The sequence below is a fragment of the Notolepis coatsorum genome (assembly GCF_963971535.1).
Source record: "Notolepis coatsorum genome assembly, chromosome: 16".
In the NCBI taxonomy this organism is placed as follows: Eukaryota; Metazoa; Chordata; class Actinopteri; order Aulopiformes; family Paralepididae; genus Notolepis; species Notolepis coatsorum.
This window is the reverse complement of record NC_140180.1, coordinates 70,981,301-70,999,778: the sequence shown is the minus strand read 5'-3', so window position 1 is coordinate 70,999,778 and position 18,478 is coordinate 70,981,301. Positions and strand designations below refer to the sequence as shown.

General features: G+C 44.3%; 1 protein-coding gene across 1 annotated transcript in view; it reads right to left on the bottom strand.

Annotated features, from left to right (window-relative positions):
• Positions 1-18,478, bottom strand: part of ints6l (integrator complex subunit 6 like) — a 49,910-nt gene that overhangs the window by 16,789 nt on the left and 14,643 nt on the right. Inside the window, exons 4-14 of the mRNA XM_084332531.1 lie at positions 16,254-16,343; positions 15,034-15,217; positions 13,285-13,413; positions 11,077-11,240; positions 9,942-10,094; positions 5,349-5,481; positions 5,046-5,140; positions 3,440-3,550; positions 2,731-2,946; positions 2,293-2,419; positions 41-183 (exon numbers count right to left, since the gene is read on the bottom strand). Coding sequence (XP_084188657.1) covers positions 41-183; positions 2,293-2,419; positions 2,731-2,946; positions 3,440-3,550; positions 5,046-5,140; positions 5,349-5,481; positions 9,942-10,094; positions 11,077-11,240; positions 13,285-13,413; positions 15,034-15,217; positions 16,254-16,343 — 1,545 coding nt within the window. The remainder of the gene's footprint in view (positions 1-40; positions 184-2,292; positions 2,420-2,730; positions 2,947-3,439; positions 3,551-5,045; positions 5,141-5,348; positions 5,482-9,941; positions 10,095-11,076; positions 11,241-13,284; positions 13,414-15,033; positions 15,218-16,253; positions 16,344-18,478) is intronic.

Here is an 18,478-nt window from a genome sequence, read left to right as displayed (position 1 = left end):
ATTATACAAGACTTATAATATTTGTAATAATATTATTTACCTTCTTATCCTGCTTGAAGGGATTCCCAAAGGTGTGCAAGCGTTTGGGCTGGTCAGGATCGATCTCCCTCAGTAGAGACGGCATCAGCTTCAGGTACTCCTGGTAGTTCCCCATCTGAGCCACGGGGATACTGTGCAGATAATCTGTCAACAGAGTTCATTTCCACTCACCAGTTGATCTCAACACAGCAAAAGACCATCAGCATTTAAAAGGAAACCTACGGGTGGCTGCAATTAGAAACTGGCCCTGGTAAATGTCCAAATCACCCACCCAACCCCATCCAATGTAGTTTCTTCCCCTTCGGATGTATATCTTTTTTTATTATCTCTTTTTTTACACAGTACTGTATATTTGTATGCCTTGTATGTCATAAATGTCATAAATGTCTTGATGAATTGAAAATGGAGGACCCTGATGTAAACAAGACAAAAGACGAGTCTTTCTGGTCTGCATCCTCTTAGCAGTTGTTTGTATTGAGCCGTACTGTATTGTACCCATTCTGCAATCTGTTAATAAAGATTTCAATCAATCAATCAACATCAACTAAAATAGTATGGTTTTTTTTTTTTTTTATCCACTTTTTCTCCCATTTTTCTATATTTTTCTCCCATCCCAATTTCGTATCGTCCAATTCAACCCTCCCCTGTCACGGACGCTGTTTATTGCCTCCCACAAGCCGGCTGCAATGTGGACTAAGTCATACATAGCACAAGTCCCCTCCGGTACTTGAGGTAACAGCAGTCGCATCTTTTCACCTGCGCAGCTCGATCTCTCAGTGGCGAGGAGTAACGCGTGGGAGGCTCACGCTGCCCCCGACACTTCCTGATTCTACTGCGCAGGCGCACCAACCGACCTGTAGGAGTCGCTGTCCACAACGATCCCCACCCATCAGTTTCCCACCCCCTAATACGGCCAATGTGTATTAGTACGGACGACCAGCTAAACTGAAAGCAAATGTGGAGCGCTGGGCTCGAACTGACGAGCCCAGCGTCTCCAGCATTTCGTGGCGAGTGCCTTGCCCACTACGCCACGTAGCCGCCCTAAAATAGTACTTTTTATGTGTTATGTATAAACAATGTAAAGGTACACTCCAACGTTATGGGAAATGCGCTTACCGTCTTCTCCAGAGTTGGACAAGAAGATAAGATACCAATTTCCTCTCTGTGCGTTCAGTAGAAAGCTAGCCTAGCACGGCACGACACAAATAAATGGAAGCGGATATGGACCACTAGCTTAAAACACCACTCCCGGAGTTTTAAGCTAGGCTAGTGGTCCGTATCCGCTTCCATTAATTTCTTTTTTTTTAACCACTTTTTCTCCCATTTTCTATTTTTCTCCCATCCCAATTTCGTATCATCCAATTCAACCCTCCCCTGTCTCGAATGCTGTTTCTTGCCTCCCACAAGCCGGCTGCAATGTGGACTAAGTCATACATAGCACGAGTCCCCTCCGATACTCGAGGTAACAGCAGTCGCATCTTTTCACCTGCGAGGCGCGATCTTTCAGCGGCAGGGGTCTGCGCTTTAAAGGGGCGCCGCCCCCATCGCTTCCTGATTCTACTGCGCAGGCGCACCAACCGACCTGTAGGAGTCGCTGTCCACAACGCCCGATCCCCACCCATCAGTTTCCCACCCCCTAATACTGCCAATGTGTATTAGTACGGACGACCAGCTAAACTGAAAGCAATGTGGAGCGCTGGGCTCGAACAGGCGAACCCAGCGTCTCCAGTATTCGTGGTGAGCGCCTTGCCCACTGCACCACATAGCCGCCCACGCTGCCATTCATTTCTGAAAGTTTCCTATAATATTGGCGTGTTCCTTTAATTGAATTGACTTGACTTGCAATGAGGAAGAAATGTATCTTGTTTGCAATAATACTAAATGTTTAGGTGGTGGAGAGGAGCACCTCTGTAACCACTGAGCTCTATAGGTTGGTTTGCATGCGAGTGCATTTGCTTGATAGCTTTCTCCGTCACACCGTTGGCCAAAGCTTCAACACTGGATCAGTCACACACTCCACAAAAAACACACCCTGCTAAGCCATTACAAAGCGCCAACGGACTTGTTGTGTTTTGATTGCCACCGCTCTGCGTCAGGTGATATCTCAGCCTCGTTCAAGTCATCAAATCCCAATATTCACGCTGCGCCTTTTGTACATAAAATGTAAAACCTGGATTCTCTGATTCAAACTAAAAACATTTTAAATTAGCAGAAATATACGTCTCAACAGAGCGTGTCGTCCTGCTGACGTACCTTCGTCTTGTCCTCTGATCATCTTCTGCGTCGACCGCAGCAGATTGGAGCGCATTCTGGTCAGCTGGTCCAGAAGGTTCCACCGGGGGATGTCGTAGGCGTTCCGATAGGCTTGAGGCTTCAGATCCTGAGGACGGGCAGAAGGAATTCAGTGAGAGAGAGCCATATACTTGAGGCATCCGCATACTGGCCATGTACATACACAGGTGACATCCTCCGAGCCATCAGTGACCCTCACCTTGTTGAGCAGGGCAATCTGAGCCATCAGTGACCCTCACCTTGTTGAGCAGGGCGATCTGAGCCATCAGTGACCCTCACCTTGTTGAGCAGGGCGATCTGAGCCATCAGTGACCCTCACCTTGTTGAGCAGGGCGATCTGAGCCATCAGTGACCCTCACCTCGTTGAGCAGGGCGATCCGACACATCAGTGACCCTCACCTTGTTGAGCAGGGCGATCTGGAAGCCGGCGAACTCCTTGAAATTGATGTCCGCCAGGCAGAGCGGCGCCTCCCCGGTGATCCCCCGCAGGAGCTGCTGGAAGTCGCGCCGGTCGGCCAGAGACAGAGAGCCGGACTGGTTCTTCACCTTGATGCCCGTCTCCTGCGGCGCCTTCTTCCCCACGGACACAATCAGACGGTCCGATTCCATCTTCGCCTGCGGACGAGACAAGTTTCTTACGGTCACCGATTCAGTGGCAGAAGCATCGTTCGTGTGCCCCAAGTGATTTGTTTGACCGGCGGTGTGAGTCAGTGAGTGCATTTATATGCACCTTTCATCAGTAGCAAATATACACAGGATAAAGTGTTTATATGAGGCCTTTCATATCCCATCAGCCAGTATGCCAGTATATATATATAAGCAAGCAGACCACTGAGACCGTTACCACGGAAATGGAGCTCAAACTCACAACAAAACAAAAAAAGTTTCTTCTCATTAACCCTCAATTCATAACAAGCAGGATGCAATTAATAACCAGCAGGAGCGAGGGGGATGTCTCTCTCTGTTCATATGGACTACAACACAAGGGTAGTACTGCACTCGCACAATGCCCACGGAGACAGTCTTTTCTATAACAAAGAGTTTATCTCTGAATTAAATGTCTACTATGGTCAAATTAAGTCGGTCAGAGTGGCCGGAGAGGATTCACCTGCTGGCTGAGCTTCTTCAGGTAGGAGATGACACTGTAACTGAGGCCACAGTCCATGTTGTCTGAAATCAGGTTGGGAGCACCCATCATCCTCAGAGCCTTCTTCAAAGGCTGGAGGAAGACAGTGGAAGTTTGGGGTCTTAGATATATACAAGTATATAAACACATACTGTACATGATATTTCTGTTCACACCCCGACATGCGGTGTAATATACTTAATTTATTAAGGATTAGATAAGGAATAGATAAACACACACTACAGTCTCATTGAGGGTTCTCTGTGTTAAGATTGGGGGAAAACCGCACATTCAAAAAGCTCCATTTGTTTCCCCCCTTTTTTTTTTTTTAATCAACTTTTTCTCCCCATTTTCTATTTTTCTCCCATCCCAATTTTGTATTATCCAATTCTACCCTCTCCTGTCTCGAACGTTGTTAGACCATGCCTCCCACTGGTCGGCTGCAATGTGGATGAAGCCTTGCATCACGTGTCCCCTCCGGTACACGAGGAGGCAGCCGTCGCATCTTTTCACCTGCACAGCGCGATTTCTCAGCAGCGAGGAGTAACGCGTGGGAGGCTCACGCTGCCCCTGTTGCTTCCTGATTCTGCTGTACAGGCGCACCAACCGACCTGTAGGAGTCGCTGTCCACAACGTCCGATCCCCACCCACCGGCTTTCCCACCCCCTAATACTGCCAATTGTATTAGTATGAACGACCAGCCAAGCCGAAAACAATGCCGAGAGCTGGGCTCAAACCCAGCATCTCCTGCGTTAGTGGCGAGCGCCTTGCCCACTGCGCCACTTAGCCGCCCCCCATTTGTTTCCTAAACTGTAGAAGCAAATGGAGTTATTTGTGTGTGTGGTGTTCTATGAAATATACTTCATTGCGAAGAGGAAGTAAGAAGGCGTGGTCTTTACATATACTTTCATTACCAAGAGGAAGGAAGAAGGCGTGGTCTTTACATATACTTTCATTACCAAGAGGAAGGAAGAAGGCGTGGTCTTTACATATACTTTCATTACCAAGAGGCAGTAAGGAGGCGTGGTCTTTACATATACTTTCATTGCCAAGAGGAAGTAAGAAGGCGTGGTCTTTACATATACTTCATTGCCAAGAGGAAGTAAGGAGGCGTGGTCTTTAAATATACTTCATTACCAAGAGGAAGGAAGAAGGCGTGGTCTTTACATATACTTCATTGCCAAGAGGAAGTAAGGAGGCGTGGTCATTACATATACTTTCATTACCAAGAGGAAGTAAGAAGGAGTGGTCTTTACATATACTTTCATTACCAAGAGGAAGTAAGGAGGCGTGGTCTTTAAATATACTTTCATTACCAAGAGGAAGTAAGGAGGCGTGGTCTTTACATATACTTTCATTACCAAGAGGAAGTAAGAAGGCGTGGTCTTTAAATATACTTCATTACCAAGAGGAAGTAAGGAGGCGTGGTCTTTAAATATACTTCATTACCAAGAGGAAGTAAGGAGGCGTGGTCTTTAAATATACTTCATTACCAAGAGGAAGTAAGGAGGCGTGGTCTTTAAATATACTTCATTACCAAGAGGAAGTAAGGAGGCGTGGTCTTTAAATAATAAATATACTTCATTACCAAGAGGAAGTAAGGAGGCGTGGTCTTTAGGTACATCTCAAACGCTTGTCGCCACTTCAGGTTGGGCTTCAGTTTGTGCACTTTAAACAGGTCATCTGTTAGGAGACATGGAAAACAGGGAGACCATGACGAGTGCCTGCTGACTTGTTGTACACAATAAGTCACTTTGTATAAAAGCATCAGCTAAATGACTAGATTTAAATGTAAATGTAAAGAGATAGTGCTAAACTAGGCTTGATAACATAAAAAATAATAATCAATTCAAAACACAGACGCCTTGTTTGAATCATGATATGAACTTACCTAGGAGTGGTAGAAGGACTGGGTAGTTGTAAGGCATAACAAACAGGTTGACACAGGTGAGTGTGGTGCTGGCCTTCAGGTAGCCAAACGGCTGGCCCAGGTCACTCTGCTTCCCGCTGCTGCTGACAAACACCTGGAAACACGAGAACAGGTTAAACGCAACCAACCAAGTCAAAACAAATGGGGCCAGTCCAAGGAACACAATAACAAATGACACATATGACTTTATTAAATTGTGGGAAAAGATTGGCCAGCTTCCCTATGATTAACCGAAAGAGTTGTTGAAGCAGTCTTCCTATCTGTGTTGGATTATGGTGTGATATATAGACATGCAGCGGCTTCCACTCTCAAGCCCTTAGACTCCGTTTATCATTCAGCCATTAGATTTATCACAGACAGGGGTGTAAAAAGTACCCAGAAATGATACTTAAGTGTATGGGTACCGTCTCAAAATCGTACTCAAGTAAAAGTCATAGTATCTGGCTAAAAACACACTTGAGTAAAAGTAAAAAAGTTTCTACTTTTAAATGTACTTAAGTAAAAGGTAAAAGTCAAAACTTTTTTTCTGACTGTCTATTTTTCCGATAGCAGGTGTTTAATCAAAGATCCCCGCTTTCTAGTCTTGCACAATGACCAATCAGCATGGGTATTATGGGCGGGTTAATTTTCCATTGATGGGGATTTGATGTGCTGTTTTTAAATAAAGTGCGGCCGCAGGATTAATAACATTAACGTTAGTTCGGCCAGAGAAACAAAAATACGAATTAAAATGGTTGGACCTGGGGCGCTCCAGTAGCACACCACATAGCGCGCTGAGTCACGAAGCGGTCGCCCTGGGTTCGATTCCCCGACCCGGTGGCCATATGCCGCATGTCTTCCCCTCTTCTCCTCCCGTTTCACCCTCTCTCCTCTATTGGTCCTGCGTGGCCGCTGTCGGTGGTCCTGCATTGACCAAAAAAGCTGAAAATGCTATAAATAAAATCTTTAAAAAAAAAATGGTTGAACCTGCGAGATTTGTACTTTGTAGGTCTGCATTTTAAATGTAAGGAGTAAAAAGTAAAAATGTTTTCTCTGAAATGTAATTGAGTAAGAGTACAAGTAAACAAACCTAATATTACTCAAGTAAAGTACAAATCCCCAAAAACAGTACTTAAGTAACAAAGTACAATTACTCAAGTACTTTACACCCCTGATCACCGGTGATAGTTATGGTACTCACCATTGTATCCTATAATAATAATAAGGTCGGGTGGGCCTCTCTGGCAGAGAGACGCAAGTTGCATTGGAATCGGTTTCTTTATAAAGCCATAATTAGAGACTGTCAAAATAATATTTTTTCTTTATTGGAATGGACCTGGAGTCTGGACCCTGTCGTACACGATCCAGTGATTGTTTTACACTAGAGTTTGTACTGAACTTGGTCGATCCTACCTCATGGAATACCCTGCAGGAAACTTTGAAACTAGACACCTTAATGAACAATCAGGTCACTACAATATGTAATTGTTTTTAAATTATTACCCGTTTACAGTTATTATTAAAAAAAAATTACGTGCTCTTAATTGTTCTGATTGTCTCATGTTTCTGTATTTATTAACGCACTATGACACTTGTGAATGTAACATCTTGACGACACTGTAAATGAGTTTAACTACTCAGTGTAGACAGACATACCCACCACAGCCAGACGGAACATTTCTACCTTCATACAGTGATCCAGGGGACTGTTTTCCTCTTAAGGGTTGTGACACTTTATTGAATCAGTACTTAAGATATAATAACACACTGTTTTGACTTTTCAGAAGTAAAAATTTCGATCCCAAAACAATAATGTTAAAGGAACAGCCCAACATTTTGGGAAATTATCTTACCGTCTTCTCCAGAGAAAGACAAGAAGATAGATACCAGTTTCCGCTCTGTGCGTTCAGTAGAAAGCTATCTGGCTGCGGACATGTATGGGTAGCGTTCGGGAGAGGTGTTAGTTGGACAATGCTTAGGCTACCCGTACATGTCCGCTTCCATTCATTGTGCTAAGCTAGGCTAATGTGCAGCCAGATAGCTTTCTACTGAACGCACAGAGAGGAAAGATGATAAGCTAATGTTGGCGTGTTCCTTTAAGAGCTACACTCTGGCAAACTTGTGCCGAGTGGCCAAGTTTACTGATCAATTCTCTTCATGTGCTTGGAATACAGCTGAGAAGTTCTCATGCGACTTCTACAATTTGTGACCGTAGCAACGCCATTAATCCTGCTTTATACCAAGGTCTGGGTGAATACGCTCTTCTGATTGGCTGGCATGTGTGCGCTAAAACAATTTAATGTCCGTTCTAAATGAATCTGCTACCCAACCTGTAACCATAGCAACATTAAAGAGCACAGCACAGTCAAAGCTTTACTCGTTATCAACCGCGGCGAAGCACAGCTGACTTATTGACTTGATAAAGAATTTAACAATTCTTTTGACATATTTGGTGCAAACAACAATTTTGAAGAATGGGATTCAGCAGAGGAACAAGCAATGGAGAAGAAAAACAAGAAACCAAGTGGAAAAACGGCACAAGGAAGTGACACCTGACAAGGTTGGTTGTAAAAGGGACTACAATTATTCTTCGTCATGACAACGCGAAGCTCTTGCGTCATACCCTTTTGATTTTGAGTGCAAAACCTTTCACCTTTTATCTTATATTGTTGGCAAATGACTGTGGTATAAGCTGGATAATCAACTTGTACAGTAAGTGTGTGTGTGTTAACACATTGGGTGCCAGCAACGAGAAATCTCGTTGTTGGCCGCCATGCGTTGAGTCAAGTGCCAATGACGAGAAATCTCGCTATTTAATCGTTATTTCTTTTATTAGCGTTATCCATTCATTTTTCATCCATCCAGCCTCACGTTATCATTGGGACTGGCTCTGACCTCGAAAAGGGCAAATACCGCCCCCTATCATCTCCCGGATGGTATTGCACCCATTGGATTGGAGTCAATGAAAATGCATAAGAAAAAAAAACTCCGGATTCCACATTTTACTTCTGAGCCATGTAACCTGAGACTATTACATTCATTGAGGCAACCGAAAGCAGCGTGGATTATCTGTTTCGAGGTCTAATGTTGGATCAATAAACGCGATCGATATTTGGAATGGCGATCAGGAATTGGAATAATCTTTTTGCAGAACATCTGATCTGAGGTAAGGAATCTATTTGACCAGTATTGGGTTAATCAGAGTTTTTTTTCACAGCATACACAACGTGTCCCCTATGTGTGTATATGACGATTATGACGTTAGCGCTGACCAGGTCATGGATAATCGATTTTACAGCCCGCTTCTCTAGCGTGCATAAGTACACATATACTATAGATAATCTAGCGTTTATTTGAAAACGATTCATAAATAGGCCGAAAAATGACAACGTGTTTTGTGTATTCCACTAAAGAGCTATGTCGATTGGTGATTTTGCTGTTTGGTTGGGGGAGGGGTGGGGGCCGGGGGTCTTGGGATGTCTATCCCCGGTTGTGTATTTTTTGGAGGTGGGTTTCCCTAGTGGAAGAAGTTGTACAACAGACGCGTAAGAGGCCTGTCTGTTGTATAACAATGATGTTGTTGTTGTCATTGTTGTTATTATTTATTATTGTTTATTTAAAAATACGTATGAGAAAAAATGAACAGTGTAAACAATATCATTAACTCTGAATATGAGAAAAGCAAACAAGACGCGGTCTTGGACTGGTGGGGGCCCCTGATTCGAGGTCTTGGTGAGTCGGAGTGTTACAGAGGCATGATGCTCTGGCTCGCTGGGGCGCCGGATTTGGGATCCTCACGGGGTGGGGACCTTGGTTGTCGATACTGGAGATGACGGGTGCTCAAGTAATCTCGCCTTATGGTACATACATGTGGGTATATGCATATATATATGTATATATATGTATGTGTATATATATTCTTATTAATTTATATATTTAATTTATACATGACTATTTTATTTTTCATTATTCTGATTTAACTGATGGTCTTGTCATTGTCGTTATTATTATTATTATTACTGTTATTGTCCTGTGATGTCTTGTTTATTAGTATTGTTATTGTATTGTATTGTCTTGTTTCATGTTGAAAAGGGAAAATAAAGAAACTGTGTATAAAAAAAAAAAAAAAAGCTATTATCGTGGATTTTTCTGGAATCACTAGAAATATTCAAAACTATAATCATATTCAAAACGGTATAAAACGGAAATGTACTGATGAAAAAACAATCTGTGTCATACATTGTTGACTGCACGCAAGTCATTGATAAGCAACGGGCGTATTAGACACATAGCCATAATTTAAGATATAGTTTATGCATTCGCAAATATCCACGTCCTCTCATTGACTAAAGCGCTGGCACTCAAGCGATAAATAGCACACCCCCTGCTGGAAATCAAAGTGTTAAGGTGCTCCACTGCGCGTCACGTGGTTCTTAGTCTCCATGCCGTGCCTTAAAACCGTTTGACGCACACCTCTTTGTTGATTATCCCTTACTTGTAGGACAAAACCTTAGGCGACTTAACAAGAGTATAAACAAAGACGCCGGCTTGTGAGCGTGCAGTCGTCCATCCTACCTGCCAGCACGCGTGAGGGGACTTCCTCTCCAGGATATACTGGGTGAGTGGCGAAGGCTCCAGTTCATACTTGTCGAAGGGCAGCTTGTCGATCACCATGGGCTCACAGTCCGCACAGGAGAAACGAACCACAGGATGGGCGGAGCGAGGTGGCTAGGGGGGCAGAGACGTCAGACAGTGAAAGAGAAACAGTGGAGGGATAATTTAACATCTAAAACAACAATTATTTTCCAATCTTCCAAGGAAAGAGTGCAAGCACAATGTGTGTGAGCATTCACCACTAGCCTAGCTTAAAACCCCCAACTAGCCTAGCTTAAAACTCACCATTAGCCTAGCTTAAAACTCACCATTAGCCTAGCTTAAAACTCACCATTAGCCTAGCTTAAAACTCACCATTAGCCTAGCTTAAAACTCACCATTAGCCTAGCTTAAAACTCCAGGAGGGGTGTTTTTGGCCAATAGCTAGGCTAGCTGGTCTGTATCCACTTCCATTAATTTGCAGCTGGATAGCTTTCTACTGAACGCACAAAGAGGAAATTGGTATCAGTCTTCTTGTTTGATTCTGTAGAAGGCGGTAAGTGCATTTCCCATAATGTTGGCGTGTTCCTTTAAGATGTAACTAAGGGTCCAGGAGGGTAACACAGCTCCCCAATTCTCATCACTACCCGGGGGGAGAAGGTGGAGATGGACAGGTTCCTGGGAGTACACGTGAACAATAAACTGGACTGGTTGGACAACACAGAGGCCCTCTACAGGAAGGGTCAGAGCAGGCCAAGGCAAGACCTTCAACGTGTGCAATAGGCTGCTGCAGTCGTTTTTCCAGACTGGAAATCTTGTTCTTTACCTTATATCCCTTTTTATTATCTATATTCTATTATCATTTCTATTACCCTGCCTGAAGCCCCCCCCCCCCCCCCATGCTGCTATGACCCCCCAGAATTTCCCTAAGGGGATTAGTAAAGGAACAGCTTATCTATCTAGCACAGAGCGACGTTTCATGGACTAATCAGCAGTTAAGATTTTATTTCTATTTAAGTTCTATTTTTATTAGCCAAGATCTGACTTAGTAATACTAAATATCATCATGAAGAATGACTGGGATGTCATTTGCCACAAACGAGGGACGTCAACTCACCAGAGTAGGAGAATTCTGGTCCGGCCAGAAGGACTCTGGAATGGGCCAGTGCCCGACTGGCACGCCCGTCTTGGGGTTGGGTCGCACATAGATGAGCTTATGGCAACTATGCCAGGGCTGTGGGGCAAAGGACGAGGCAGGACGGCTGGATTCCACTGGAACATCTGTAGGACAAGAGAGAGGTCCAATGAGGGGAATGATTGCTCACATCAAAGCTAACACAGCTGTAGGGGTGGAGGAAAAGATTTATTGCAATGTGCCGATATTATATTGACACAAAGACGCAAAAAGTAACAATATTAAAAAAAATTGGAATGAAGTGAACAGACTGAAAACGTTATCGTTTCAGATAAAACGGATGTATATTTTTATTGCAGGTGTTAATATTTTCCATTGGGGACATAATTTACAATAATTGTGACTATATGGTGATAATATGGCATCGTGGGGCCTCTGATGTAGCTGCTCCTCACTCAAACAGTCACTGAGTTGCCATTATCACACAACACTATTACACAACATTATTACACAACATTATTACACAACATTTGCTCTCATACACACGTTGTGCCTTTTTTTTTTTATTAAATTCTAGGATGTATCCTTCACACAGCACTTTCAATTATACATTATGCCCAGATTCTCCCATATTTTGCAGATCTAGATATTATTGCACAAAGCTCTCTTTTTATGACAAGACAGTGCTGTGGTTTGCAATGACTAGCAGACTCTGCTGGCCAAAAAAAGGTTACAATATCAGAAACTCTCAATATTGCAATGCATGTTTGAAAAAGCGGAAGTAATGAGGCCAAGAGATTGAAATAGTGATAAATACAGTCATAATAAACTGATTCAGCTAGTTGAGATAAATAGTCATAATAAACTGATTCAGCTAGTTGGGATAAATACAGTCATAATAAACTGACTCAGCTAATTGAGATAAATACAGTCATAATAAACTGACTCAGCTAGTTGAGATAAATACATTCATAATAAACTGACTGATAAACTGATAAATACAATTAGCCTAAACTCACATGTAGTGTGCGTCTCCGAGGTGAAGCCACATGTAGTGTGCGTCTCTGAGGTGAAGCCACATGTAGTGTGCGTCTCCAAGGTGAAGTCACATGTAGTGTGCGTCTCCAAGGTGAAGTCACATGTAGTGTGCGTCTCTGAGGTGAAGTCACATGTAGTGTGCGTCTCTGAGGTGAAGCCACATGTAGTGTGCGTCTCTGAGGTGAAACCACATGTAGTGTGCGTCTCTGAGGTGAAGTCACATGTAGTGTGCGTCTCTGAGGTGAAGTCACATGTAGTGTGCGTCTCTGAGGTGAAGTCACATGTAGTGTGCGTCTCTGAGGTGAAGTCACATGTAGTGTGCGTCTCTGAGGTGAAGTCACATGTAGTGTGCGTCTCTGAGGTGAAGCCACATGTAGTGTGCGTCTCCGAGGTGAAGTCACATGTAGTGTGCGTCTCCGAGGTGAAGTCACATGTAGTGTGCGTCTCCGAGGTGAAGCCACATGTAGTGTGCGTCTCTGAGGTGAAGCCACATGTAGTGTGCGTCTCTGAGGTGAAGTCACATGTAGTGTGCGTCTCTGAGGTGAAGTCACATGTAGTGTGCGTCTCCGAGGTGAAGTCACATGTAGTGTGCGTCTCTGAGGTGAAGCCACATGTAGTGTGCGTCTCCGAGGTGAAGTCACATGTAGTGTGCGTCTCTGAGGTGAAGTCACATGTAGTGTGCGTCTCTGAGGTGAAGTCACATGTAGTGTGCGTCTCTGAGGTGAAGTCACATGTAGTGTGCGTCTCTGAGGTGAAGTCACATGTAGTGTGCGTCTCTGAGGTGAAGCCACATGTAGTGTGCGTCTCTGAGGTGAAGTCACATGTAGTGTGCGTCTCTGAGGTGAAGTCACATGTAGTGTGCGTCTCTGAGGTGAAGTCACATGTAGTGTGCGTCTCCGAGGTGAAGCCACATGTAGTGTGCGTCTCTGAGGTGAAGTCACATGTAGTGTGCGTCTCTGAGGTGAAGTCACATGTAGTGTGCGTCTCTGAGGTGAAGCCACATGTAGTGTGCGTCTCTGAGGTGAAGTCACATGTAGTGTGGGTCTCCAAGGTGAAGCCACATGTAGTGTGCGTCTCTGAGGTGAAGCCACATGTAGTGTGCGTCTCCAAGGTGAAGCCACATGTAGTGTGCGTCTCCGAGGTGTATGTTACCTTCGCCTACCAGCGGCGGATCGGGCCCAGTCTTCTCAAAGTTAATGACAACACCGCTCAGAACCTTTTGGACCAGAGACTCCAGGCACTGGTTCAACATCCTCTGAGTCCGAACACAGTATGATCGTCCTGAGGAAGCAAGAGAGAATAGAATATACTATAAAGCACAGAGAAAGTACACAAGAGCCAGTCGTGCAGAAGTAGCTTCCAGTACATGATAACATTATAGGAATTGCATTATGACCCAGATCATCGTAACAGATATAGTATCATCATGAGAGCAGGACAGCAACAATGGCAGAGGTTAAGTGGAATGTCTTATCCACACAACTTAAAGGAACACACCAACATTATGGGAAATGCACTTACGGTCTTTCCCCAGAGTCAGACAAGAAGATAGCTACTGTACCAATTTTCTCTGTGTTCAGTAGAAAGCTATCCGGCTGCAAGTTAGCATAGCTTAGCACAGATTTATGTAAGCGGATAGCGACCACTAGCCTAGCTTAAAACTCTGGGAGAGGTGTTTTCTCTCTTTGTTTACTCTGTGTTGTTGTTGTTTTTGGCCAACAGCTATAGCTAGTGGTCCATATCCGCTTCCATTAATTTGGGCTAAGCTAGGCTAGCTTGCAGCCGGATTGCTTTCTACTGAATGCACAGAGAGGACATTGGTATCCATCTACTTGTCTGACTCTGGAGATGACGGTAAGTGCATTTCCCATAATGTTGGCGTAATAGAAAGTCCTTCCATAGAATTATGTTACTGTTGTCATGGAAATGTGCGTGGTTTTATTTGTGGACAGTGCACGACACTTTATAATCACAGGTGCCACTGGAAAAAAATCGCTCCTCCGAGTTTCACGCACCAAACAAACAGACTTCCACGACAATATTATCAACCGTTCAATAATAGCCCTTAAACCTTTCACAACCACACTACAGAAGGTTAACCTTTCACTACCACACTACAGACAGTTAACAGATCAGGATATTTAACACCAACGTGAAGTCAGTCTTACTCTATGGCGCTGAGACCTGGAGGACCACTGTCACAACAACCAATAAACTACAAGTTTTCCTAAACACCTGTCTGCGCCGAATCCTCCAGATTCGCTGGCCTAACACCATCAGCAATAAAGACCTATGGCAACGAACACAACAACAGCCAGCAGAGAAAGAGATTCTCCAACGGCGTTGGAGATGGATTGGCCATACACTCCGTAAACCATCCCTGAGCATCACAAGACAATCTCTCAGGTGGAACCCCCAAGGGAAAAGAAAGAGAGGCCGACCACGAAACACCTGGCGCAGAGACTTGGAAGATGATGCCAAGAAGATGGGACACACCTGGGGCCAGCTTGAGAGGTTGGCTCAGGATCGGGATGCTTGGAGAACCCTTGTTGACGGCCTATGCCCCAAACGGGGTAAAAGGCGTAAGTAAGTAAGTAAGTGTGGTAGTGAAAGGGTTAACCTTCTGTAGTGTGGTTGTGAAAGGTTAACCCTTTGTTGTGTGGTAGTGAAAGGGTTAACCTTCTGTAGTGTGGTTGTGAAATGGTTAACCCTTTGCCGTGTGGTAGTGAAAGGGTTAACCTTCTGTATTGTCGCAGTGAAAGGGTTAACTCTTTGGTAGTGTGGTATTGAAAGGGTAAACAAAACAAAAAAAGGCTTCCCGGTCAAATGACCAATCCAGAATGTTGGACTTGAAATAGGAAACGGTCGCTCTATCAGATCCATGTTCTGGGGTCTTCTTACCTCCAGTGACCTCACACATCTGCGTGATGGAAGACTCGTCCGTGGGAACACTGCCGAGCTGTTCGCTGTCTGGCGTGGTCGCACCAGGCAGCCGCAGCACCAGAGCGAAGAGGCGCTGGTCCCAGCGGAAGGGCTCTTTGGTCAGCTCACTGCCCGGCAGCGGAGAGTTCAGAGGCAGGTGCAGCTGAGGAGAGAAGAGAGGGGATAAAACGGGAGAAGGATGATGGAACGTTACAGGAAATGCGCTTGGTGTCTTTTCTAGAGTCAAGACAAGAAGATGGATACCAATTTCCTCAGTAGAAAGCTAGAAAAAGAAAGCAATACGCTTGGACCAGCACTCACAGATTTTGGTTATTTAATGGCAGCCTGAAACAAACATGTTTCGGAACAATTATGTTCCTTCCTCAGTGTTGATGGCTAGCCTTTCAGTAGAAAGCTATCCAGCTGCTTGCTAGCCTTGCTTATCACAAATTGATGGAAGCAGATATGGACCACTAGCCTAGCTTAAAACTCTGGAAATCGTATTTTTTGACAAACAGCTAGGCTAGCTTGTCCGTATCCGCTTCCATTCATTTGTGCTAAGCTAGGACAGCTTTCTACTGAACGTACAGAGAGGAAATTGGTATCCATCTTCTTGTAGTATCGCATCGGCGATCCTATGAACAATGCATGCGTGTGTGTTCCGGTGTGTGTGTGTGTGCTAACCGTGTGTGCTATTCTACAGAATCAAATCAATCAATCACTGTGCAGATTGATTGATTGAATGAAAGTTTTATTAACAGATTGCAGAATGGGTACAATACAGTACGGCTCAATACACACAATTGTTAAGGGGATGCAGACCAGAGAAAGACTTTCGTCTTGTTTACGTCAGGGTCCCCCATTTTCAAATCATAATGAATTGTAAGTAAGGGTGCAACTTGCTCCATGCAATCCATTCTTTGTGGATCTAGCCCCGAGTGTCGTTGCATGCCAATTAAAGACCTCTGCGACAGGTCCTGCATTATTATTATTGTCTGACTCTGGAGAAGACGGTAAGCGCATTTCTCATAATGTTGGCGTGTTCCTTCAAGACACCAATTCCACAGGTTTGCAAAAACTACCTTGTTATAAAACTCTAAATTTATAAAATACCTGTGATGTCGCTGCATGTTGCTACAATGTTTCTAGCATCTTCACATATAGTAAAAGCAGCAGTAATGTGTTGTTAATGCTCTCACCTCGTCCTGCACCCCTGAGGTCTGCGTCAGCTTGTTGCCATCGGTGATGGTCACGATCACAGAGGGCTCCAGGAAGAAAGGGTTACGGCCCTAAAGGAGGAAACAGTCAAGTTCACCCGTTACTAACAAGTTGGGATAAACACTGAGCCTTCTGCAGGGACAAACACTGAGCCTTCTGCAGGGACAAACACTGAGCCTTCTGCAGGGACAAACACTGAGCCTTCTGCAGAGACAAACACTGAGCCTTCTGCAGGGACAAACACTGAGCCTTCTGCAGAGACAAACACTGAGCCTTCTGCAGGGACAAACACTGAGCCTTCTGCAGGGACAAACACTGAGCCTTCTGCAGAGACAAACACTGAGCCTTCTGCAGGGACAAACACTGAGCCTTCTGCAGGGACAAACACTGAGCCTTCTGCAGGGACAAACACTGAGCCTTCTGCAGGGACAAGTCTAGGAATAGTCTTTACATTCCGGACACAAAAGAATGATATGAAGTCTGGTCCACGAATATTCTCACTAGCACCAAAGCAAAACAGAATCTGTGTCCCACACAACATTATAGATTAGATTAATTTATTGTCATCATACAGCACAGTACAACAAAAAGAAGTTGGCATCTAACCAGAGTGCAAATGTAACAGTAAAGGGCCCGCCCCTTTTCCAAGATGGCAGCATCCCCATTGTCTGTGCTGAATGTTTGGTCTTTGTTGTTGGTTTTTAGTACTTTTAAACATCCATTTTTAGTTAGTAGTAGTAGTCTTCATTTGATCCTATAATTTTTTCATTCAACGATTTGTGGACATTTGAGTTTCTACTTGCTCTGTGGACTGTGGCCTGGATTCCCCCCCCTGATCGTTGGGGAGCTGTCCTGCTGTGCTGGCTAAGGTCTGTTTCCACCTGCCTTGTCCTGCTCTGCTGCTGTAGCTGAGGTCTGTTTCCACCTGATCTACTCTGCTGTTGTAGCTTGAGGCCTGCTTCCACCTGCCCTAGTCTGCTGTTGTAGCTTGAGGCCTGCTTCCATCTGCACTGCCCTACTCTGCTGTGTTGCTGTAGCTGAGGCCTGCTTCCATCTGCCCTGCCCTACTCTGCTGCTCTGCTGTAGATTGACTCTTACTATTCATGCTGCTTGCGAGTATGACTTACTACCATAGTGTATTTGTTCATCGTCACGTCACTTCCGACTGAGAGAACGTTGTGCACGTTTGGCTGCCGCTTCTCATCGGAGTTTACTATTATATACTGCAGGTATACTATACTGTAATGCAGGGGTAGGCAACCCTAGGCACGCGTGCCTGGGGCATTTTCATAGGCACAGGATGCAGCATTAAAAAAAAAAAAATCATATTTTTTTTTAAGGGGAACTATTTTACTATTTCTTTCACTATTTGGGCACTCCATGTCAAAAAGGTTGCTGACCCCTGCTGTAATGTGTACTATAATTGTACTGTAATGTGTACCATGTAGGGCCCGACAAGCCTAGTGCTTCTCCCTAGCCCCTTTCGGACAATTGGACAATGCTGCAATAGCAGCTGGTAAAACTTTGGCGATTTATGGAATGACCGTTGTTATTTGTCCAAAGTAGGGATGCTCGATATTGGCTTTTTTACCGATACCGATATTCCGATATTGTCCAACTCTTAATTTCCGATACCGATATCAACCGATATCAACCGATACCGATATATGCAGGGTTTCCCCGTCCAAAAAACTGAATAATTTCAGGTAACTAATAATTTCACTGGATATATATATATAACAAATATTGTTATTTTTTTTTTTTTTTTTTTACCGATACCGATATTTTCCGATATCACATTTTACTGACGATATCGGCCGATAATATCGGTCGGCCGATAATATCGGACATCCCTAGTCCAAAGCCTGAAATAAAAAATAACTGAACTGAACTGAGTTTGTTTTTGTTTGTGTCTACACGTTAACACATTCCTGGCCAACCACGTATATATACGTGTTTGGGAGCAGACCGTTGAAGGCCAACCACGTATATATACGTGGTAAACTCGTTTTTGCTTTTATTCCATTTTAATATCCCGGATGTTGTCACAGAGCTGTATTTTGGCTGGAAAAGGCATATTGGGACTCCAAAAGTGCAGTACCGGTCAGATCCTGGTATTGGCGCTGTCTCGAGAATGTAGTTTTCCCTGTTGCAGACCGGGTGTCACTTTATTTTCGCTCCGGGTTAGCTTTTCCGTTAGCCTAAA